Consider the following 25712-nt stretch of genomic DNA (forward strand, 5'->3'; position numbering starts at 1 on the left):
TTATTAAAACAAAAACAGAAGGCAGTCAACTTCTGTTGGGTTCCTTCACAGGTTGGCATTGTTGAAAATGAACGAGCTGATGAACTGGCTAAGTCATGTACATAAAAAAATCCAAGAAGTATGGCAATTCCTTGCTTAGACTACATTCTTGAAATTAAAAAGACAGTAGAATCAGTTTGGCAATTTTATTGGACAATAGAGAACAATAATAAAATGAGAGAACTTACTGATGTAATCAACCCCTGGCTTTATATGTTAGAAGACCGTCGGAAAGAGACTTCATTATGTAGGTTACGGATCGGCCACACACGGATTACTCATGGTTTTTTAATGAACAATGACCCTGAACCATTATGTGAGGATTGTCTTGTTCCCGTCACAGTAAAATATTTAATAGTAGAGTGTCCCAGCTTAATTTTAGTAAGGAACTGTCATTTTAACACAGTTGGAAGAACGGATTTTAAAATTAATGCCATTATAGGAAGAGATTTTAATGAGGATAGCATTTTTAGTTACCTTCAATAATCAGGCCTGCTTGAAAAAATTTAGGCTAATTTGGTCATGATGTTTGTGTTTGTGTATATGTGTTAGTGTATATCATAAAGTTTACCTCCCAATTAATATATTTATTACCATATATAAAGTTTTGTACTTTTAATATCTATTAATTTCACAGAATTATTTATAATTTGGAAGTATGCGGGGATGCCTGTAATGCTTGTACTTTTGTTTACAATTAATTTGAGATAAGTATGTGTTGGTGGGTTGGGTATTTCGTGTGTTTTTTGGTTCTCTATAATTCTCCAACAGATTTTTATATAAAATATTTATAGCTTTTTAATGGACTTTTTCCTTTGTAACTTTTAAATGATACGGCGTCAATATCCTCGTCGTTGCGACGCTAGTAAGAACTAACAAATCAATCAATCCTCTCTGTACTTCAGAATGATGCCGGTTTGGAAATTAACTAGTAATTATTTCTATTTTATAGAAATAAATTCTTTATCAAGGCTCTCACACACACACGTTATATATATTATATATATATATATATATATATTATATATTATATATATATATAATATATATATGTATATGTATAGTATATGTATACTGTGTATATATATATATAGATATATCTATTATATATATATATATATATATATATATATATGTATATATATGTATATGTATATATATGTATATGTATATGTATAATATATATATATGTATATATATATATATATATATATATATATATATATATAAATTATATATATACTTCCCCCAAAATCTTGAATGGGGGAAACGCGTACCTGTCTATCCCTGTCCAGTCTAGAAGGAGTGCGTCCACTGCTATTGCTCTCGGATCCGAAATGGAGGAGCAAAAGTTGTCTAGTCTCTTGTTCCATTTCGTGGCAAAAAGGTCTATGTTTGGTCTGCCCCAAAGGCTCCACAACATCTGGCAAATGTCTAGATGGAGAGTCCATTCTGTGGGGAGGACTTGATCTCTCATGCTCAGCAGGTCCGCCCTTACGTTCTTCTCTCCCTGAACAAACCTGGTGAGAAGCGTTATTTCTCTCTCCTCTGCCCACAGCAACAGGTCTCTTGCTGTTTCGTACAGGGAGACGGAATGAGTCCCTCCCTGTTTCCTTATATATGCCAGAGCTGTGGTGTTGTCCGAGTTGACCTGGACCACTGAGCCTCTGACTTCTGATTCGAAACTCATCAGGGCCAGAAAGACTACTAATAACTCTTTCTTGTTGATGTGTCAGTTCACCTGGTCCCCCTTCCAGGTGCCTGACACTTCTTTCGCCCCTAGAGTTGTTCCCCATCCCAACTCTGACGTGTCTGAGAACAACACTAGGCATGGGTTCGGCTTTAGTAGAGACAAGCCTTTGTTCATTATCGAATCTTCGACTTGGTGCGAATAAGCCAGTCGTCTAGATAAAGAGAGTGAGTCACCCCCTTCAGATGCAGCCACCGGGCTACATTCTTCATGAGCCCCGTGAAAACTTGTGGAGCTGTCGACAGGCCGAAGCACAAGGCCCTGAATTGGAAAATCTTTCCGTGGACCATGAATCTTAGGTACTTCATTGAAGAATGATGAATGGGTACGTGGAAGTATGCATCCTGAAGATCCAGGGAAACCATCCAATCTCCCAGACGAAGAGCAGCGAGAACCAAAGAGGTCGTCTCCATAGAGAATTTCCTCTTCTCTACAAAGAGATTCAAGGCGCTTATGTCCAGAACAGGTCTCCACCCCCCGAGGCTTTTGGCGTTGTAGTTAAGGGAGGCCTTTCCCTGAAGGGGATGAGGTATCCTTTCCTCAAAATAGAGAGGGACCAGTTGTCCGCTCCTCTCTGTGCCCAGGCTTCTCGAGAAGCCTGGCACCTACTGTAGTCTGGAGGACTTGATTCTCATTTAGCCCTCTTGAAGGGCCTGATAGAAGACCTACCACGCTTCTCGGGTTTTCTTTCTCTGAAAGAGGCTCTGTGTGAAGAGCAGGAAATTTCTCCTTCCTGACGGAGGAAGCCGCTGGTCTCGCCTTCCTCGAAGACTGCGCCAACAGATCCTGAGTTGCCTTCTCAACCAGGGAGTGAGAGATATCCTTCACCAACTTGTTCGGGAACAGCTGGTTTGAAAGGGGGGCGTAAAGCAAGGACGCCCTTTGGACTGGGGATACGGATTTTGTGAGGAACGAGTTATATACCGCTCTCTTCTTCAGAATTCCTGCTCCGAAGAGAATGCTATTCAGTTCCTCTGATCCCAGAAACTCTGGGTTAAGAGTCTTCCTGGCCAATGCCCCAAGGGACCAATCTAAAAAGTTTAAGACTTCCAGTACCCGAAAGAGTCCCTTGAGGAAATGGTCCAGTTCGGTCATTCACCACATAGTCTTGGCCGTCGGAAGGGAATGTCTTCTAGCGGAATCCACCAAAGTGGAGAAGTCCACTTCTGCCGATGAGGGGAGTCCCAACCCCATCGGCTCTCCTGTCTCGTACCAATTGCCCTGTTTGCCCGAGAGCTTGGAGGGAGGACAAGAAAAAAAACTTTTCCCTGCCTCCTCTTTGGACTTAAGCCAATCCCCAACTCCTTGCAAGGCTTTCTTCATCGAGATGGTTGGGTGCACCTTCAGGAAGGAGGATCCCTTCGATGTTTTGGTGCTTGTTAAATGAGACCGAGGAGAGGGAGGAGCAGCTGGGCTAAGAGAATCTCCAAATTCCTGCACCAGCAGTGCAGGAGTGCCGCTAAAATATTATAGTCCGAAAGGGCTGCTGCTCCGGGGACTTCCTCCTCCGACACGTCTTATAAGTCCTCTTCCGTATCAACACGAAGGCTGCCAGGAGAAACACGTCGAGCGGTAACCGAGCGCTTGAAGGGAGAAGAACGTCTGGTAGGAGAGTCACTTCTATCCGCAGAAGAGCGCCTACCAGGTGCTTCAAGGAGAAAAGCGCCTGCTGGGAGACGAGTGCCTGGCTGATGCCAAGTGCCTGCTGGGAGAGACGCGTCTGAGAGGAGAGGCGCTTCTATCAGGCGAAACGCGCCTGAGAGGGGAGGCGCATTTGTCAGGAGTAAGGCGACTGACTGGAGAATCGCGGCTGTCAGACGCAAAGCGCCTGCCGGGAGGCGAACGCCTGGTTGGAGAAGAGCGCCTGCCAAAAGAGGAGCGCCTGCTAGGAGAGGCGCATCTATCAAGCGAAGAGTGCTTGAGAGGAGAGGAGCGTCTATCAGGAGAAGAGCACCTGCCAGGAGAATCATGCCTACAAGGAGGAGAGCGCCTAACAGGGGAGAGGCACTTAGAGCTTCTCGGAGAAGGGCTCCTGTCCCGAGAGGCACTCCTCTTGCGAGTAGGGAGCTTAGACCTCTTGATCGTGAGCGCAATGTCCTTCTTGCGGGGAGGGTCCTTAACCAGAGTGCCCATGAACGTAGAAAGTTGCTCCTGGAGGTTAACAAGGATCCGTGTAGTGGACTTCTCCTGATCTCCTTCCGGAGAAGGCGAGCGAGGCTTGGACGAAGAAGGACGAGCTGTACGAGAAGCATGGCTGACTGGGTCTCTCTTGGCTCTCTTCCTGTCCACGGGGGACTCCTCAGGGAAGCGCTCCGGGCTGGAGTCTAAAATACTGCTGGGAGCCTTCCAGGCACTCTTCAAAGGACGAGACTTCAGCTGAACTCCATCTGCGCCTTGGAGAAGCCGAATCGGAAGATGAAAAGTACTTCCTCAGGATGCCTTTTCTGTGGCGATCCATGGCAGTCTGGGTCAAGACAACAGAACCTGCCGAAGGGACGCCTGACCGGTGGGGATTCTCCACAACCTCCTTACGGTTTTTGACATTCCTCCTCCACTGGGCCTGGGAGTTTGGAAGAGGTCTAGACCTGGGAGCGTTGCGGAGCTGATCAGACGCCGCCTCCACTGCACTGGGAACACTGCACACTATTCACAGCACTCTTACCTTGCATTGCAAGCAATTGCAACTCCATCCTGCGTAGAGCAGCTTTCATAGTAGCCATCTCTGAAGACGAATCCGCAGGTTTGGTGAAGGGAGGAGCAGCTGAAACTGTAGGAGAGGATGCAAGTATACTACATTTGGGTTAGGAACTAAAGTGCCCTCCACTAGCTCGTTGGAACGAGACCTACTGGTGCTTCTGGACTAAGCCTTCCTAACTCTCTTTCTCTAGGTTCCTCAAATATGAAGATAGAGAATTCCATCCTTCCTCATTTAAACCTTCACATGCCGTACAAGGATTATTAATTGAACATTCATTCTCCCGACACCTCATGCATACAGTGTGAGGATCTACCGAACCCTTCGGTGGTCTCACCTTACAGCCATCCATCACACACACACTATATACATTACCAGAGTCAGACATTATAAGAGTAATCCAAAAGCAAAATCCTAAGAACAATACACAAAAGCGTATGCCAAGCCAGCGATCCAATACTTCACCAAAAGACAGTCCAAGAAGATCCACGGCAAGCGAAAAACGAAAATCAAATCAGGAGGAACCAACAAGGGTGTTGTTGGAACCGGCGACAGAGAAAATCTGATTAGAAAATGGGAATGGTTCCTAGTCCCGCCACCCAGCGGCGGGAGGGTAGATCACCTGACCTACCTGTAGTGTGTGCCGCGAAATTTGAATTTCTGTCGGGGACGTCGGAGACTATAGCTAAGTATATATCTGCCGGGGAAGTTGCATGTACAAAATTTAGAAGATTACTCTATTCCATAGGTCAAAGTCTGGCCATTTAAGTATTCTGTGCTTCCTTCTGTGGAGCACTGCAGGTTCTTCACTGGTAGCAAGGAAGAAACGAGTGCTGAGATGCTGCGCATCTCCTTTTTAGAACATTTGGCGAACCATGATGGTTCAGTCATAGTATTTACAGATGGATCCAAGTCTGATGCAAGCGTTGGCTATGGAGTTGTATTTCCCAATTTTAATAAGAGTGGAAGGCTACCAGATCAGGCATCCATTTTTACAGCAGTGTGTTATGCAATACTAACTGGCCTTAAAGAGATTGCTTGTCATTTTGGAGAACAGTTTGTTTTATGTTGCGATTCACTGAGTGTCTTATAAGCTATTGGTCATTTTAATTCACTTCATCCTATCGTTATTGAAATTTTAGAGTGGCTTCAGTTGCTCAAGATTAGTGGTAGGAAAGTGTCTTTCTGTTGGTCCCCTGCACATGTCGGTGTGGCAGGAAACGAAGTAGCAGATTCACTTGCCAAAACAGCTGTCAACCAAAGTAACATAGCTAGGTGTGCACTTCCTACAAATGATATGTATCCAGACATTAAATCAGCGTTCCTTGATTCCTGGAAATTTGCATGGGAGCTGGAAAACCAAAAAAAAGAAAGAAATAGCTACCACCATCTTTCCTTGGAAGTATTCATCAATGACTAGGCAAAGGGAAGTAACACAATGTCGGCTTAGAATAGGTCACACAAAAATGACACATGGCTTTCTGATGAGTGGGGATCATCAGCCGTATTGTGACAACTGCTTGGTACCATTGACAGTCAGACACATGACAGTTGAGTGCCCCAGTCTTTCAGATGAGAGAGAGAGGTACTTTCCTCCACGTTACAGGGTAACTGAAGATGGTTTTTCCCTTACCAAGATTTTAGGGACAGATTTTATTGAAAGCGCCCTATTTAATTTTATTAATCCATTGGTATTTTAAATAAAATTTAATTTATACTATTAATTTTGTAAATTTATAGGTTTTACGATTATTAATTATTTTTTTTATCATGGGGATTTTCCTTTGTTAAATATGTTTTATATTTTCCATTGTCGTGGCGTCAATAACCATTAGCAGTTGTGATGCCAGATAATCTTCAATAAATCAATCAATCAAATCCTCTAAATAATGGCTCTCATGCAATGGAACATTCATGGCTGTATACCAAATAGAGACCATGTTTGTTTTTTGAACATGATATATCTGCGACGTGTCTGTGGGAGACAAAGTTGGGAGAGCACACTCCCAACTTGTGTTTTAATCATTCATTTTATAGGTCTCCACCCCTGATGGGTGTATGTGCTCAGCGAGGCACAGGCATCATAGTCTGCAAGTTTGTTAATCACGGGATTGTTCAATTGAACACTGTGTTGCAGGCTTTTTCAGTTCAAATTTTCAAGTATAAATAGATTACTATTTGTTCACTATACCTTGATCCATCATTAGAAAATAGAGTGCAGGATATGCAGGGTAATCCCCATCAGCTAGAATTAAATGATCTACAAACATTGATAGACCAGGACCCTCAACCCTTCATACTAGTGGGGGATTTTAATGCCAAGAACACCCTCTGGGGAGAGCTAAACTGTCACCGGCGGTGTTTAATAAGAACAACTGCTTGGCTTGAATGTTATCACTTTAATGAATGATGGTTCCCTACAAGACATGACGTTTTTCACTATACTGATTCGGCCATTGACCTCACTATCCGCTCTTAGTCTTTGAGGTTAGATTACAAATAAGTAGTAGACCAGAATGATCATGGCAGTGATCATTGGCCCATTCACTTAAAGTATACGAAAAATATTCCATCTCCATGTTTACCCAGATGGAAGGTAGGGGAGGCTAACGGGGGATTATTGAAAAAAATCTACTGCTTATGAGTATTTCATTAGTATATTGATGTGCGGCGCCATGCTGTCTGTTCCTTGGCGTCCTGTAGTACCTTGGTGCAGTGATGCATGTACCTTGAGCTGAAAGGTAACAAGAACTTGGTACAAGAGATGTCATAGATATCCTTGCTTGGTCAATAAAATTATCTATAAAAGAGCTCTTGCTAAGCAAAAGAAAACATTTAAGCAAGCAAGGAGAGGGAATCCTTTATTAAATACAGAAGTGAATTGAAATATGATTCTCCTATGTCATTAGTCTGGAACAGAATCCGAAAGCTGCAAGGGAAATTTTCTCCATCTCCCTTGCCTACATTGAAAATTGATGGTTTCCTCATATCTGATTCTGAAGTTGCAGAAACCTTTGGTAGGCATTACTCCAATGTATCTAGTGCCCTGCACTACTATCCGGCATTCAGGAATATTAGACAGAGTACCACGGTAGTTCCTCCTGTTAGTTTAAATTCAAGAGTCGTATAATCTTCCTTTCACCATGAAAGAATTAGATCATACAATCTTGTTATCTTCCCGAACATCTCCTGGGGAAGATGATATACTGCACACAATGGTTTTTAATCTGCTTAGAAGTACAAAGCAATTTCTTTTAGATATTTTAATCAGTTTTTGGCTTTCAGGAACTTCGCCAGTCTTGGAAGATAATTTTATCAATCATTGTTCCTGTTTTAAAACCTTTTAAAGATTCCTACCTTCCTAAGAACTATCGGCCAATTGCTCTAACTAGTTGTGTTAGCAAGATGTATGGGACGTTAGTCAATGCTCGACTTGTGTGGTATTTGGAGTCAAAAAAACTTATCTAACCGGCAGTTTGGCTTTAGGAAAAATAGAAGTACTTCTGACCCTTTGATGTTCCTTACTCGGGAGATACAGTATGCTTTTGGCGTGCAAAATCAGACTATTGCAGTGCTCTTTGACCTAGGAAAATCCTATGACACTACCTGGCAAGGGGGTATCCTTATGCAACTTGTTGACTGGGGTATTCTGGGTAATATGTTCTATTGTCTTGAAGATTTTTTTGTCTGAACGTTACCTGAAAGTAAGAGAGTGGGGCCTCTTGACATTTCTTCTGCTTACCCTCAAGAAGAAGGGTTACCTCTTTAATGTAGCTGTCAACGGTCTACTAGAGTAAGTTCCTGTCGGGGTACATGATCTGGCCAGTGCTAAAGGGTTTAAATTTTCACCAGAAAAACCAAAGCAATACGATTTTGTCGATTAAGAGTAGTGGAAGAGATCCCAATGTTGTTTTTAAATTATTCTGTTTTACCTTATGAAGATAGCTTAAAGTATCTAGGTGTTACATTTGAGAAAAAATTAACTTTTACTCAACATGTTAATGAAGTTGTGTGTAACATGAAGCTTCGTCTTAATATTCTTAAAGTTGTATCAAATCTTAATTGGGGGCCAGATCGAATCACCCTTTTGAGGATGGACCTGGTTTTATGCCTAAGCAAAACTGAATATGGTTGTGAAGTTAATGGTTGTGCATGCAAGACATCACTGCAGAAATGCAGAAATTAGATGTCCGTAATATGGCTTTACGTATTTGTACGGGAGCCTATAGAACTTCACCAGTGGAAAGCCTATATGTTGAGTTAGGTTTCCCCCAATATTTATCCATTGGGAGAAATTAGGCTTGAGATGCATATCGAGAGTACTTACGTCAAAGCTGAACCCCAACTATAAGACGTTAAAGAACCATCTGATAGAGCTCCAAATAGACCTAGACTGCCAAAGCTGCTTGAAGTTCGACTAGCAAGCTCTGCCAGGGAGGTGGGATTACTTCCTCCTGCAGTAGCTGAAATTTCACCGTCAAAGTTTCCTCCTTGGAATAGACCGAACTTAGAGCTGCCCAATTAGGAACAGCAGGAGCAACAGTTCTGGTGAACAGTTGTGGGCAAGTTTCTTGGATCATTGCTTCTGAACATGGTGATTCTTATCATATACTGATGGCTCGAAGGGTTCTGATGGTATTGGTTGCTCTATAGTGACAAGCCCTCTTGATTTGAGACTGGCTTGATGAAGCTTCGCATTTTCAGCTGACGGCTGAAAATGCATAGCGGGCAAGAAGGCTTTTGAACTGGGAGAAATATCTCCCAGTTCGAATTCAAAAGTCTCAATTTTCCTCTTACTTTAATTTTTGTTTCCACTCTTGTACTATCTTTAACTCGGTTGCTCAAGCTAGCTGTCCACCCCCCCTTTTCACTAAAACCTTCTTACAGGTTGGGCAGGGACTGGGCTTTTGCGCATTGGCTCTTTCTTGATCCAAATGGCGGAGACAGTAGAGGTTTGGTCTGCCTCTCGAGTATGTTTGGACCCTGAGGATGTTGATATGATTTCATACCTATATCTGTCGGGGCGGAACTACCTATGGAGGAGTTGCCTGCGGAGTCTGGGGAGGTATAGTCTCTACGGTAGGACTCATCGGCATTCTATGCGGTTTGCCCTCTCTTGTAACATAATGGGGATGATTGCATATTAGTTATGCCCTCAGTCCTATCAAGCAGGTTTTGCTTACACTTGAGCCACTTATGGTATGATAGAGCTATCCCTTCAGGGTAGGGTAGGGAGTGGACACACGGGAGTCAGTCTCTGCTAAGTGTCTTTGGTGAGAGAGGGGTTTTGGTGCAGTGGGCTTGGTTTTCTGCCTGATTTGCAGTAGGTTTTTCAAATTTCTGTTAAAGGAATAGTGATTATAACAACCCTATAATAAACTGCCCCGGAGAATGCGACCTCCTGACACTACCCTCCCCTCCTCTTTGACCTCTGGCACGAACAAGGACAATCCTAAAGAAAATTCAATTGCACAGAAGACGACCCATGACAAGACTTTGAATGTGGCTATGGAAAGCTCTAGTAGTGGTGAGAGAATCCTTTATGTTGATTCTCTCTGATTTAAATTGTTTTACATTTATGGAAATGTTTGGAAGGTTTGGTGAAATTAAAGACAAAGTATTGTGAAACTGAAGATTTTGCATTTTGGAGGGTTTGGATTGAGTTTGCTACTCATAAGAATGCCATGAATGCTTTCAAGTGTTCATCTAAGGAAAAGTTAAAATGATATTTTCATAATAAAATAAATTTTTCAACATACTCACCTGGTAGTTATATATGTAGCTTACGTCCCTGACGTCACGGCAGAATTTCAAAACTCGCGGCAATCGCCGATTGGGTAGTCAGGTGTACCACCTGTTGTGCGCCCTCTACCCAGGTACCTGGAACCATTCCAACTATTCCTCAGATCTTCCATGCCCCTAGTCTCTAGAGGGGAGGAGGTTGGGAATTAAATTATATATAACTACCAGGTGAGCATGTTCAAAAATTTATTTTATTATGAAAATATCATTTTTAAACATCTAACTCACCTGGTAGTTATATATATAGCTGATTGACACCTTTGGTGGCGGGTCAGAGACAGCTATCATCGTTGGAATTGACATAAGGGTTAATAAACCAACTTAAGGTTCCTACCTGTTAAGGAAGCTGACTTCAATGATATCCTGCCTCATTATGTCTGCCTACCTTAAGAGATCCAGCGATCCACCCAAGGGGCTGAAGACCTCTAGGAGCTGTCAACCGGTGTATAACCTCTATGTGACTAGACCTCCTACAATAGCCTTGTTCCGGGCGCTACCAAGGAACAAAATGACCATCTGACTGAAAATCAATGATTGTGGAAGACTGCATCCAATCTCCACAAACAACCATAAAAATTCAATAATTCCAAGGAAAAAAAAAGGGTTTTGGGTTATGGGGTTGCAGGGGTGAGGTCCCTTGATCCACTACTGAATTAGCTGCTACAAATGGCCCCAGCGTGTAGCAGTCTTCATAAAGAGTTTGCACTTGTTTCAAGTAGTGCGAGGCAAACACTGATTTGCTTCTCCAGAAGGTCGTGTCCAGGATACTCTGAAGGGACCTATTCTGCTTAAAGGCTACAGAGGTTGCCACCGCCCTAACCTCATGTGTTTTGACTTTCAGCAGCTTGAGGTCGGCCTCAGTACATTCCAAATTAGCTTCCCTTATCAATTGTCTGGTAAAAAAGGATAGCGCATTCTTTGACATTTGGAGAGAGGGCTTTTTAACTGAGCACCAAAGCGCCTCTGACTTGCCACGTAAATACTTCGTCCTTTCCAGGTAATACTTAAGAGCTCTTACCGGACACAGGACTCACTCTAATTCTTCACCTGCGATATCCGATAGATTCGGAATCTCGAACGCTTTGGGCCAGGGCTGAGATGGGTGTTCATTCTTTGCTAGAAACCCCAGCTGTAGAGAGCAGATAGCCTTGCTATGTCTAAAACCTACAGTTTTGCTGAAGGCAAGAATTTCACCGACTTTTTGCTGTAGCCAAACTGACTAAGAAGAGAGTTTTCATGGTGAGGTCTTTTAATGATGTCTTATGCAAAGGCTCGAACCTATCACTTATGAGAAACTTCAGGACTACATCTAGATTCCAAGCTGGTGAGGACTGTAGTCTCTCCTTAGTGGTTTTGAAGGATCTGAGAAGGTCTTGGAGATCTTTATTGTCAGACAAGTCCAAGTTCCTGTGTCTGAAGACAGCTGCCAACATGCTTCTGTATCCCCTAATGGTCGAGGTCGAAAAGTTACATCTCCTCATAAGGTAAAGAAGGAAGTCAGCTATCTGGGTCACAGAGGTACTGGAAGAGGAAACAGAGTTGTCCTTGCACCATCCTCCAAATATCTCCCACTTGGATTGGTATACCTTAATGGTGGATGACCTCTTTGCTCTTGCGATCGCTCTAGCTGCCTCCTTCGAAAAACCTCTAGCTCTTGTGAGTTTTTCGATAGTCTGAAGGCAGTTACTTGTAGAGCTTGGAGGTTTTGGTGATACCTTTCCAAGTGGGGTTGTTTGAGTAGATGTACTCTCATAGGGAGACTTCTGGGGGTGTCCACCATCCATTCCAGTACCTCTGTGAACCAATCTCTTGTCGGCCAAAAAGGGATCACCAGAGTCATTCTGGTGCCCTCTTGAGACATGAACTTCTGTAGAACTTTGTGTATTATCTTGAAAGGAGGGAAAGCGTACACGTCTAAATGCGACCAATCCATGAGGAACGAGTCTATGTAAGTCGCTTCAGGATCTGGTACGGGAGAACAGTAAGTCTCCAGCCTCTTCGTTTGTGCTGTGGCGAAGAGGTCTATGCATGGACGTCCCCAAATCTGCCACAAGCTCTTGCAGACATCCTGATGTAGAGTCCATTCCGTTGCCAAGACTTGACCTTTCCTGCTCAGGATGTTTGCCCTGACATTCCTTTCCCCTTGAATAAAGCGTGTGACTAAACTCACGTTCTTCTCTTTCGCCCAGAGAAGGAGTTCTCTCGACGTCTCGTACAGGAACCTGGAGTGGGTTCCGCCTTACTTGTTGATGTAGGCCAATGCCGTCGTGTTGTCGGAGTTGACCTGCACAACCCTGTTCTGAACTGAGCTTTCAAAATCTTTGAGAGCCAAAAAGATTGCAGTCAGCTCCTTTTGATTTATGTGGAAACACTCTTGTCCTCCGGTCCAGGAGCCCGAGACCTGCAACTTTCCTAGTGTTGCCCCCCACCCCGAGTCCGAGGCGTTGGAAAACAACACGAGGTCTGGGTCCCTCTGCTTTAGGGAAAGGCCTTCCTGAAGCTTGACGGGGTCGTTCCACCACTGTAGACATTGTTTCATCGTCTCCGACACGGGAATGCACTTTGTCTCCAGTTCCTTCCCCTTGTCCCAGTGCCGATTGAGGTGGAACTGAAGTGGGCGAAGGTTTAGTCTTCCCAGGGAGACAAACTGCTCTAGCTAGGAAAGGGTCCCCAGCTGACTCCTCCATTCCCTCGCAGAGCACATCCGTTTCCTTAGAAAGTCCTGCAGTTTTACTAAGGCTTGTTCCGTCCTTGAAGCAGACGGAAAAGCCCGAAAAGTCTGACTCTGAATCCTCATACCCAGGTACAGGATCTCTTGGGATGAGGTCAGTTACGACTTCTGCTTGTTTACCAGAAGGACTAGTTCCTCTGATAAACAAATTGTTGTCTGAAGATCCTCCACGCAGCGAGTGTAGGAAGGAGCTCTGAGGAGCCAGTCGTCCAGATACAGTGAGGCCCTGATACCTCTCGTGTGTAGCATTCCCGCTACGTTGTTCATCAGCCCTGTGAAAATTTGAGGAGCGGTGCTTAGGCCGAAGCAAAGAGCCCGAAACAGGAACACTTCTTCTTTGTAAACAAACCTCGGGTACTTCTCGGAGCTCGGGTGGATAGGGATGTGAAAATACGCATCCTGAAGATCCAAAAGAGACCATCCAGTCGTCCTGTCTGACTGCTGCTAGGACTGATTTCGTAGTCTCCATTGTGAACTTTGTTTTTTGTACAAAAACGTTGAGAGCACTCAAGTCCAGTACTGGTCTCCATCCCCCCGAGCTCTTGGGAACCAGGAATAATCTATTGTAAAAACCTGGTGACTCCAGATTTCGAACCTTCTCTATTGCTTCCTTCTGCAACAACAGAGAAACTTGCTGCTGTATCGCCTGCGCCTTGGATTCCTCTCTGTATCTGGCCGAAAGATCTATTGGTTTTACTGCTAAAGGAGGTTTTCTCAGGAAAGGAATCTTGTACCCCTCCTTGAGCAGTTGAATGGACCAAAGGACTGCTCCTCTCTTCTTCCATACTTGCCAGAAGTTGGACAGTCTGGCTCCTACCGCTGTCTGAAGAAGAGTGCCATCAGACCCTGCTTCGTCCTTGTCTGGAGCCTCTCTTCTTTGTCCTCTTTCCCGTAGGTCTAGTGTTACCTCTACCGAGGGCTTTACCCCAAAAGGGCTGAGAAACCCGAGACACAGGAGCTTCTTCCTTAATTTTTTGTGTTATGAAGCTCGCTGGCAGAACTTTCCTCGGGGTCTTTGTTATTAAGTCCTGCGTGGCCTTTTGGGCTAAGGCAGAGGAGACCTCTTTCACCACTCTTGTGGGAAAGGTGTGCGGAAAGAGGCGCATAAAGCAGTTCCGATTTCTGAATGGGCGTGACCCCATTAGCAAGGAAAGAACAAATTTGGGCTCTTTTCTTAAGAATTCCTGCCGAGAAAAGCGCCGCTAACTCGTTGGAACCATCTCCAAGTGCTTTATCTATACATGACATCAGATGTACCAGCTCTTCGGTGTCAGCGGTCTTGAAAGACTCTATCTTCTTTCCCAAGGCTCCCAGAGTCCAGTCCAGGAAGTTAAAGACCTCAAAGGCTCTGAATATTCCTTTGAGGAGGTGGTCCATCTCTGATGTTGACCAAGAAACCTTAGTCTTTCCCATGGCCACCCGACGAGAGGCATCCACCAGACGCGAGAAGTCCTCCTGGGAAGAGGCAGGAACTCCCAGGCCGAGTGCTTCTCCAGTCTCATGCCAGATACTCAATCTAGACGCTAATCTGGCCGGAGGAAACGAGAATACTGTCTTTCCTTGGTCCTTCTTAGTCTCCATCCAATCCCTCATGACTTTCAACGCTCTCTTGGACGAGCGGGACAAAACCATCTTCGTAAATATGGCCTTCTTTGACACCTTCCCTAAAGTAAATTCTGAAGGCGGGGAACGAGGGGCAGCCGGAATAAAGTTCTCCAGAAAAACTTCTGTAAAGACCCTCATGAGTCTTTTTAAGTCCGACGAGGGGTGCGGTTCCTTCCGATCCTCTTCGTCGGAAATGTCCTCTACGGGATTAATTGAGAAGGGGGGGATATCATCGTTCCCTTCTTCTGATTGTCCTAAGACTGAAGTAGCGACGTCCTGCTTCTTCGTCGTCGTCTCCTTATTATCTTCTTGATGCCTGGCGTCCTGGAGTCGAAACTCGACGCTCGGCGTCCTGGCGTCCAACCTCTTGACGCCTGGCGGTCCTGGGCGTCCAACCTTCTTTGAACCGCCAATGGCGTCCTGGCGTCCAACCTCTTGACGCCTGGCGTCCTGGCGTCCAACCTCTTGACGCCTGGCGTCCTGGCGTCCAACCTCTTGACGCCTGGCGTCCTGGCGTCCAACCTCTTGACGCCTGGCGTTCCTGGCGCCAAACCTCGCGTCCTGGCGCCCTTGGAACGTCCAACCTCTTGACGCCTGGCTGTCCTGGCGTCCAAACCTCTTGACGCCTGGCGTCCACCTTTGACGTCTTGTCCAACCTCTTGACGCTGGCTCCTGGCGTCCAACCTCTTGACGCCGGGCGTCCTGAATGGCGGTCCGAACCTCTTGACGCCTGGCGTCCTGGCGGACCCAACCTCTTGGACGCCTGGAGTCCTGGCGTCCAACCTCTTTGACGCCTGGCTCCGGGCGTCCCCTCTTGACGCCTGGCGTTCCTGGCGTCCAAACCTCTTGACGCCATGGCGTCCTGGCGTCCCAACCTCTTGTACGCCTGCGTCCTGGGCGTCCAACCATCTTGACTGCCTGGAGTCCTGGCGGTCCAATCCTTCTTGACGCCTGGCGTCCCTGGCGGTCCACCTCCCCTTGACGCTGGCGTCCTGGCGTCCAACCTCTTGACGCCTGGCGGGGGTCCTGGGCGTCCAACCTCTTGACGCCTGCGGTCCTGGCGTCCAACCTCTTGACGCCTGGCGTCCTGGCGTCCAACCTCTTGACGCCTGGCGTCCAACCTCTTGACGCCTGGCGTCCAACCTCTTGACGCCTGGCGTCCAACCTCTTGACGCCTGGCGTCCAACCTCTTGACGCCCGGGCGTCCCAAACCTCTTCTTGACGCACCTGGGCGTCCAAACCTCTTGACGCCTGGCGTCCAACCTCTTGACGCCTGGCGTCCTGTCGAACCTTGAGGTCACTTGCTGCTGGACGCTCGCCACCTGTGCGACACACGTCAAAAGCTTCCTCAGGATGACTTACAGCGCTTTGAACCTCTTGAGCTGGAAGATTACTGACATTTTTCTTAGCTGCAGGCTGCCAGACCTGCATCAGGGAGGAGAGTTTCTGTTGCATGTCTTGAAGCAAAGTTATTTGAGGAGCTTCTTGCTGCTTGGGACAGACTGGGGAAGCCGCAACATCATCCAACTCTCTCTCCACGTCACGTAAGGGGTGGGAAGAACGTTCCGGGGACGAGTACCAATCCAAAGGAGGAGGGGGAGCATGCACCGAAGGCAGAAAAGTGTCCGATATCTTTTTGTCTCTTACCGAAGCAGACAGCCGCCTGTGCGACAATTTACATCTGTATTTAGCAGGAGAGCTACCATCGGAGCTGGAAGGGAAGCGCTGCGGGCTGCTCCAATGGCTACATCCTGGGGCCTGAGGCGTCACTTCACGACGCTGCTCAACAGTGTATTTTCTTTTGAGGGGTCTTGACTCCAATGTAAGACGCCAGCCCCGTCTGGGAACTGCGTCGTCCGACGAAGAAGAGCACAATTTTACCTCGCCTTTCCTATGGCGAGGGTGAGTGTCCTGGGAAACGTCAACAGGTATGCTCGAGGGGACGACCGCTCGGGAGCTAAAACCTCTCGCCTCCCTTCGCCTGTCGACTTTCCTTCTCACAGGGGTTGGTGAGCTTGGAAGAGGTCTAGGGCTAGGAGCATGACAGGTCTGGGTGGCCGCACCCTCCACTGCACTTGCACTGATTTTAGCACTGACACTTGTGTTTCCTAAATCTCTCACATTTGACCATAACTTCTCCCTGTCTTCTGCAAGGGATTCTACCCTTTCACCAAGGGCTTGAATGGCCGCCATCATCCCCTTTAAAGTTGGATCATTACCTGTATCAGTAGGGGGATTTGGAACTACCACTACGGGAGAAGGATCAATAGGCTCATTAGCAAGGGGGAAGAGAACTGTCAACTCCCTGACTATCTCTAGAAGAGCGAGACATACTACTCTTGGCTCTCCTGATCCTGTCTTTTTCAAGCTTTCGCACATAGCGGTAATATTCCATCCACTTATTATCAGGTAAATCTAAACATTCATCACATCTATCGTCCAACTCACAACTCTTGCCTCTACATTTCATACAAACCGAATGTGGATCTAACGAGGCTTTAGCACACATTCTCACAATCGAAGAAGAGTCAGACGTTGAAAAATCCAAAAGAGATCAAAACAAGCAAGAGTCAAACCAACAATATCTAAAAAGGTGTAAAGAGTTGCTGCTCGTTAAGCAGTTTAGCATCCTTTACTACCTAACTATTTATTTTTCTTCTTGTGTTATATTAGCAAAATCACAACCCAACGCTATATGACGCAGAGGCGTTACATACTGATACAAAGATTCTCCATCCATCTGTGCCCGAATATTGAAATGGTAACGTTCAAATGCAGTGTTTTTGCTTGGGTGAAAATATTTTTCAAATGCTGCCAGCACTGCATTCTGATCTTTCTGATCTTCATCAGAAAGTTGAAATGTGCTGAAAACTTTGAGCCTTATGCCCAATAACTGTAAGTAACACAGAAACTTGCACTTCGGGAGTCTTTTTACTTAACTCTGTTGCGACAGCATAGCACTTCCACCTTTCTCGCCATTCCCTCCACCTTTCTGCTGCATTCCTATCATCCACATTGAAACTAGCGGGTGGTGGAAGACTGTGAAACGAAGACATCCTGGTATTTCTGCACATATGGGTCCATTAAAATACCGCTGTTACCATGTGATAAGTTGGAGAGTTAACCTTTTTCATAATAATCTAAGACTTTATTAGTATAAGTCAAATATTCAGTAGAGCCATGAACGTAAGCTAATGCTACAAACTCCAAAGGAATACTGCCCTTAGGTATAACAGTAAGGTTTAACTGTATGTAAGATAATTATCATAACAGCTATTTACATAAATAGTTAAGTAGTAAAGGATGCTAAACTGCTTAATGAGCATACAAATTTGCATTGATCCAAGGGATCTAAATAAGGCAGTGCTTCGTGAGCACTATCAATTACCAACACTGGAAGACATTGCCTCTCGTCTTGCAGGAGCTCGTGTGTTCACAGTCTTGGATGTGAAACACGGGTTTTGGCATGTGCCTTTGGAGGAGGAGAGCTCGTACTTAACAACTTTTAATACTCCATTTGGACATTACCGCTGGCTGAGAATGCCACCGGAAGTTTTTCAGCATTGTGTGCATCAGCTGATTGAGGTAATTGCAGACAAATTTTTGGTGTATGGAAAAGGTTCTACTGACATAGAGGCTACAAATGATCATGATAGAAATCTTCAGTCCTTTATCAGGCGCTGTGAAGAGCGAAACGTGGTAATGGGAACTGATAAACTCCAATTGAGACAAACGGGAGTTTCATTTATGGGTCATGTAGCAACTGACAAAGGATTAAAACCAGGACCTGAGAAAGTGAAAGCTTTAGTGGAGATGCCAGCACCTAAAGATGTTGCAGGGGTACGAAGATTTCTTGGAATGGTGCAGTACCTAGCTAAATTTCTGCCAAAATTAGCTGAACTGACTGCTCCTCTGAAGGATCTTCTGCACAAGAACTCTGAATTTGTGTGGCAGGATGTTCAAGAAAAAGCTTTCAAAGCTGTTAAAGAGGCAGCCAGTAAAACACCTGTTCTACGCTATTATAGTTTAATTTCAGAGGTTACTATTCAGTGTGATGCATCCCAGTATGGAGTTGGAGCAGCCATTTTGCAGAATGGCCAGCCCGTGGCTTTTGCATCCAGAAGTTTGTTAGAGGCAGAGCAGCGTTATGCACAAATTGAAAAGGAATGTCTAGCTATTGTTTTTGTATGTGAGAGGTTTCACCATTATGTATATGGACGGGACAAGGTCACGGTACATTCTGACCACCAACCACTGGAGTTAATTTTCAAGAAACAGTTAGCAGCAGCCCCAGCTAGGCTTCAGAGGATGTTGCTACATCTGCAGTATTATGCTTTGAAGGTTATGTCAAAGAAAAACACATGTACATTGCTGACGCATTAAGCCGTCCGTTCTTGCCTAATTGCTCTGAAAATTCTCTATTTGTAAATTACCTTGAAACTGTGAAAAATGAGGCTACAACACTGATCGGAGATACCTTGATGATCACAGATGACAGATTGCAAGAGATAAAAAGCTCACAGTGGAAGTGACAGTAATCTTCAAGCAGTTGCAAAAATGATCAGAGAAGGATGGCCAGATGCTAGAAATAAAGCTCCTGAGTGTGCTAGAGCTTTTTATAATTATAGAGATGAACTGCATACTGAAGATGGTTTAGTGTTCAAAGAAAATCATTTAATTGTTCCTAAGAGTCTCAGGAAACAGATGTTGGACATTGCACATCAAGGACACATTGGAGTGGAGGGTTGTCTAAGAAGGATGAGAGAAGCGCTGTTCTGGCCAGGAATGTCCTCAGATCTGAAAGCATTGGTTCAACAGTGTGATGCTTGTTTGTCAATTAGAGACCTTCCTCCTAAAGAACCGATGAAAAGTCATGAGTTTGCCCTTCATTCATCGTCAAAAGTAGGAGCTGATCTATGTCATATTGATAATCGGATGCTCCTTATAGTAGCTGATTATTTTAGCAGTTTTCTTGAAGTATCAAGAGTAAATAATACGACATCGACTGCCATCGTTAGAGAACTACAAATTATATTTTCTCCTCGTGGAATACCGGACCAGTTAGTAACAGATAATGGGCCACAGTTTATCACACCAGAATTCCGTTCTTTTGCAAAGACATGGTCTTTTGAACACATTACGTCTAGTCCAAGGTATGCACAATCAAATGGAAAGGCTGAGAATGCCGTGAAAATAGTAAAGAAAATGTTCACAAAGTGTAAACTGACTGGAGAATCAGAGTTTTTGGCTTTACTTAATTGGAATAGCACGGCAACAGAAGGCATATTGACTAGCCCAGCCCAAATACTTATGGGTAGACGTTGTAAAACTATCATGCCCTGCATGTCATCATTACTAAAGCCTAGATATCCTACACAGCAAGATTCTTTAGTTATCTTGGAAAAAATGGACAAGCAGGCCCATTACTATAACAGAGGGACACGTGCATTGAAGCCTATACCCGCAGGAGAGGTGGTACGCCTCAGACTGCCAGGTAGTAAGATATGGACTCCTGCGCTTTGCATGGGAGAAGTCGCTCCTAGATCTTACAAAGTCAAGGTGGGAAATAGAGTGTAGAAGAAATCGACGGCAGTTATTGGCTACAGGAGAGAGATGTTCGGATGACTTGGAGAACACTGAGGTTGATACTGACGAGCAATTGGAGGATGATGTTCTTAAGACATCTAAGCCTGAAATCCAAAATAGACGCCCAACACGCTTCAAGAGTAAACCTAAACGTTATGGCATAGATGATTATTGATAGTACATTACATTAAAGTTTATTTGTATATTAATGACTGTTTTCAGCATTGATTGCTATTTATATATAGTTATTTTATTGATTATTAAAACTAATTTACTGTACATGCAAACTTCTTTTGGAGGAAGGGGAGATGTAACGAGTTGTTGCTCATTAAGCAGTTTAGCATCCTTTACTACCTAACTATTTATTTATGTAAATAGCTGTTATAATAATTATCTTACATAAAGTTAAACCTTACTGTTAAACCTAGGGCAGTATTCCTTTGGAGTTTGTAGCATTAGCTTACGTTCATGGCTCTACTGTATATTTGACTTATACTAAGAAAGTCTTGGATTATTATGAAGAAGGCTTCCTCTCCAACTTATCACAAAAGGGTTAAGAGAAATCCAAAGCAAATCCAAAAACAAGCAAAAGCCAAAGCCAAAGTGTACTTCACCAAATAAGCTGCGAAAAAACACGGGCCAAACGAGCAAAATTCCAACGATGTCACCGGTAAGGCGGCAGGGAAAATCTGCGGAATAGTTGGAATGGTTCCAGGTACCTGGGTAGAGGGCGCACAGGTGGTACACCCGACTACGCAATCATCGATTGCCGCGAGTTTTGAAATTCTGCTGTGACGTCAGTAAGCTATATATATAACTACCAGGTGAGTTAGATGTTTAAAAATGTATATTAATTCATAAAATACCCCAGAATGTAGATTCCTTTTATCCAGCTAGGGTCAGTCGGGAAACTACAGATGAGAAACGTAAGGTGAGGACACCTCTACCAGCCAGGTTGCTGATTGTTACAACAAAATCAGACTTTTGCAATCTTTTTCACTTCAGGAAATATTTGAGAACATTGGTAGGAACAATGACCAACTCTGATATTACTAGATTTGGAAAGAATAGTTTTTTGGTTCATGCAGTCTTATAGACAAGGTCACATGATCTCTTATGCTGAAAAATACTGATATGATAAGAGGTCAAACCACACTATAGTTTTAGTTATGCCAAGGGAGTGGTATTCAGTCAAGACTTATATGAACTGTCTGAGAGGAATTGCTGGAAACGTGTGATGATAAAGTGTGGAAGATTTTCAAGGTTCCAAGGTCAAGAATAATTATTTTCACTTTTAATAATGATCAAGTTCCTGATTATGTTTATGTAGACAAGGAGAGATTTTGTGTTATACCTTTTAAGGATAGACCACTCCAATGCTTCATATGTTTTGGATATGGTCACTCGTCAGTGTGTGTACTAGAGACCAGTTATGTTGTACTTGCTCCTTGCAAAAGCATGAAGGCAAATGTTCTAACTCAATATTATGTATAAATTGTAAGGGAAATCATAATGCAAGGCATAAGGAATGTGATTCATTTAAAAATGAAGTAGTAGTCATAGAGAAAGCTCATGCTGAACATGTAAGTATTGGCCAGGCAAAAAGGCTTTTGTTCCCAAGACCTCAATATAGTGATGTAGTAAAAAGTGGAAAATCGAATAAAAAAGATCAATCTAGGATGCCAACTTCAAAGCCAAAGCTTCAGCTATCCCCTTCTGAGCTCGAATTACGTTCAGCGTCTCCGCCTTCATCCAAGAAAGCTCCTTTGTCCCCTCCTCTGGGCTTCTGGGAGGTCTCTCGGGTTTCTGATGTAGAAGCCTCACTGCCTGATCTGGGTATGTCCCAGAATGAAACCTTGTTCCGTGCACCCCCCAGATGCTGAAGCCTTGCCGAGGATGGGGGGCTTAGGGTTCAGCAGCTGGGCCCTGATGCCTGGTGGGAACTACTTTCTCGCCGGGCTTTGGTGCCCAGCTGTTGATCCAACTAAATAAGTCAGCCCTTTTCCTTCTACTAAAAACCTTTCATCCTTCTGCTTCCTCCCCCTATAAGGTGTGGATTTTATGTTGATGACTTTGGATTGGTTTTGGACATGATTTAGTCTAAATCTTGGGATTTGAAGGAGGGTGTGGTTGGACGGCATGCCACCTCACCCGTAAAACTCGAATACCTGACGTGGTCGAGCGAGGGGAAAGTTTAATGTCAAACCCTATCCTCAGTGCCGGGTCTGATCTCGACGGACATTACGACACCTTAGCACTGAGGGTGAGGTGTATATCCAGGTAATACCCCTAGGACGGCCTTTGTAAAAGGGATGACCCCATCCTCTAATTGTGGCTCCATGTTGGGTATGGGGATTACGTGGACGAATTATATTTTTATGTATATATGGCAAACCCCCCTCTTTTATCTGACTCTGGCATGGAAATGGACTTGGCAATGGATAATTCAGGTTCGAACATCGTTACGAGGAACCTTTTCTTCTCCTGTTTTGGAAAGAAAGAAAAATGCAAAAGTGAATTCAAGGAACTTAAATATTCAAAGTAATAAGAAAGGAAAAATGGAGATTCTTCCTGGTATGTATGAATTAGTTTCATACAATAAGTTTATAGTTCTTAGGCTCGAAGATGATGTTTTCCAGAATATCAGTGTATTTAAAGCAAGCAGAGAAATTAACAATGTATGTAACAGAATACCAAAAATTCGTCCACAGGATGATGGGATCCTATTAGTCGAAGTCTCCTCACCTGCACAAAGTGAAAAATTGCTCAAGATGAATACCTTAGTAGGGCGAAAAGTTACGTGTTTCCCTCATCCTATACATAACCAGAGTCGAGGAGTAATATATGCTCCTGAACTGCTCTTATTAGATACTGAAGAAATTCAGCAGGAATTAGAGGAACAGAATGTGGCAAAGGTGGTCAGAATGAGAAAGAAGGTGGGAGATCAGATTGTTCCCCTGGCAACACTAATCCTCACTTTTAACACCTTTAAATTACCTAATGCTATCAAGGCACGATGGCTGAACTTCAAAGTCAAGCCATACATACCATCACTTTTGAGATGTTACCACTGCCAAATGTTTGGTCATTTGATACAGAAATGTAGAAAGAAAATAAATGAAGAACCTGCTTTATGTTGTAATTGTGGCAAAGAAGCACATGGACCATGCAGTGAACCACCATCTTGTATTAATTGTGGAGAAAACCATCCTGCATCCTCAAAAAGTTGCGTGAAATTTATTTTAGAGAAGGAGGTGCAAACAGTTAAAGTTATGGAAAAGATTTCGTTCAAAGACGCTAGAAAGAAAGTATTAGAACTTCAAATAAGACCGGGAGTTACATTTTCATCAGTAACTAAGAAGCCACAATCCAGTGTACAAGTGCCAGCTACTCATGCAGTACAACAGCAACCATCCGCTGCAGTCAGAAAGTCAAACCAGGCTGAGACAATGCCACGTGGAGAGGAGCATAGTGATGATAAACCTAAAGCAGGATGTTCTTTAAATAATGAAAATAGCACATCACTCCAGCAACCAAAACCACAAGTTCTTAAATCATGTACAGCAGAGATTCCTAAAGGAATACAGTTGAATACATCCAATGGAACTCGGCCCAATCAGATCACAGGAAAAGAGAGAGAACATCAGAAAAAAGAAAAGATAAAAAGTGAAAATGAAAATAATGAGCTTTCCTCTCAGAAATCCATAGTTATCCAGAGCAATATCCCCAGGTTAAAACGTGTAAAAGATAATAATTAATTATTAATCGTAATGGATCGCAGGCTTTCAATTTTGCAGTGGAACTGTCAGGGTATGCAAGCCAAATATGAATCTCTACAAATTTTAATTGAAGAAAACACTTACCAATATGCATTGCCCTGCAAGAGACTATGCTTGGACAAAAAATCATATGTCCTAAAGACTACATTTTTTATCATTCTGATTATGAGCAAGTAGGGATTCATGGTGGAAGTGCTATGTTAATTAGGCGAGATACAGCTCACAAAAAATATCCACTGCAAACAGATTTACAAGTAGTTGCTGTTCAGATTTTTCTGAAAAAGAAATATACCATATGTTCACTGTATTTACCTCCAAATAGAACATATCATAATCTGACTCGAGAATTAGAGGAATTAATAAATCGGCTTCCAAGGCCTTTTCTTATTGTTGGTGATTTTAATGGAAGACACCCCATGTGGGGTGATGTAATCTCCAATCCTAGAGGAAACAATATTTATAATTTTATTGAAGAGACAGAGCTTGCAATCCTTAACTCTGGAGAACCAACACATTTTCATATTCAAACTGGGACCTTTTCTGTGATAGGTTTATCAGTATGCAGTCCTGATTGTTATGTTGACTTTTCTTGGAATGCAATGAGTGAAGGATTAGGAAGTGATCATTTTCCAATCCTTATTAATGTAGTAGGTGAATTTGCTACACCAAGATCACCTCGTTGGATTCTGGATAAAGCCAGCTGGGCATTTTTCAAAACCCTGACTTTTTTAGAAATGGATGTTGAGGATTTCCAGTCCCTGGATGATGCCCTGGATTTCCTTTGTAAACTAATTATTGATGCTGCCCAGAAGAAAATTCCTTGTTCAACTGGAAAATTTAAAAGAAAGCCAGTTCCTTGGTGGAACCTTCAATGTCAAATAGCTCGTAAAGCAATGCAAGCAGCTTTTATACGCTATTCCAGAAATAAATGCTCTTATTATTTAATCATATTTAAGAAGGCATGAGCCAGATTTCGATACCAAGTAAAACAAGCCAAACATCAGTCATGGGTAGATTTTATCTCTAAAATTAATTGCAAAACCCCTTTACCTGAAGTCTGGAATAAAATAAGAAAAATCAGTGGCAAATATGTACCAGCACCTCCACCAGTATTATTAGTAAATGGAAACATGGTTGCCAATCCAGAGGATATTAGTGAGGTTTTTGCTGACCATTTTGCCAATGTTTCATCTAAAAACCCAAGCTCACCTAACTATGCCCCCTAGATGCTGACCCCTTGACGTGGGTAGGGGGCTTAGGGACCAGCAGCTGGGCTCTGATGCCTGGTGGGGTTGCTTTCTCAGTGGTCCTTGGGGCCCAACTGCTGATCCAACTAAATTAGTCAGTACTTTTCCTTCTTCTGCATATTTTCATTCTTACTACATCCTTCTCCTTCATGTAATATTTTTTATTAGCATTTGGATTAATTATGTGGAATTTTCCACTTTTGTTAAATTTTACTGTTTAGGTGAGTCTGAGAAGGGATCGTGTTTTGGAAGGGGTTTGCATTCAAAGCTAATTGTGGGAGTTGTGGTGGTTGAGTCGCCACCTGATATGGTTTGGACCTAGGAGGTAGTGATGGGACCCTCCCATTGCTACCTTGAGGGCGGAACCATCCCCAAACATCAGCCCATCGGAATCCAGGGGGGGTTGGTGTTTGGGATGGGACTCCTGGCTTTTGTCCGGAAGCCCACCAATACGTTTGGAGTGGGGAGTCAGTCCCCA

General features: G+C 43.8%; 2 protein-coding genes across 2 annotated transcripts; both read left to right on the forward strand.

The window, feature by feature from the left end:
- The first annotated feature begins 19179 nt into the window (after nt 1–19179).
- Nucleotides 19180–20199, forward strand: LOC135201149 (uncharacterized protein K02A2.6-like). The gene has a single exon (XM_064230026.1). It carries the CDS (start codon nt 19180–19182, stop codon nt 20197–20199), a length of 1020 nt encoding a protein of 339 aa, XP_064086096.1.
- A 2567-nt stretch (nt 20200–22766) lies between these two features.
- Nucleotides 22767–23966, forward strand: LOC135201150 (uncharacterized). Its single transcript, XM_064230028.1, has one exon. It carries the CDS (start codon nt 22767–22769, stop codon nt 23964–23966), a length of 1200 nt encoding a protein of 399 aa, XP_064086098.1.
- The last annotated feature ends 1746 nt before the right edge of the window (nt 23967–25712 follow it).

This window comes from Macrobrachium nipponense, chromosome 28 (genome assembly GCF_015104395.2).
Source record: "Macrobrachium nipponense isolate FS-2020 chromosome 28, ASM1510439v2, whole genome shotgun sequence".
NCBI lineage: Eukaryota > Metazoa > Arthropoda > Malacostraca > Decapoda > Palaemonidae > Macrobrachium > Macrobrachium nipponense.

Excerpts from the sequence above, each read along its gene's own strand:
- LOC135201149 (XM_064230026.1), top strand. The coding sequence starts at position 19,180 with ATGATCAGAGAAGGATGGCCAGATGCTAGAAATAAAGCTCCTGAGTGT.
- LOC135201150 (XM_064230028.1), top strand. The coding sequence starts at position 22,767 with ATGGAGATTCTTCCTGGTATGTATGAATTAGTTTCATACAATAAGTTT.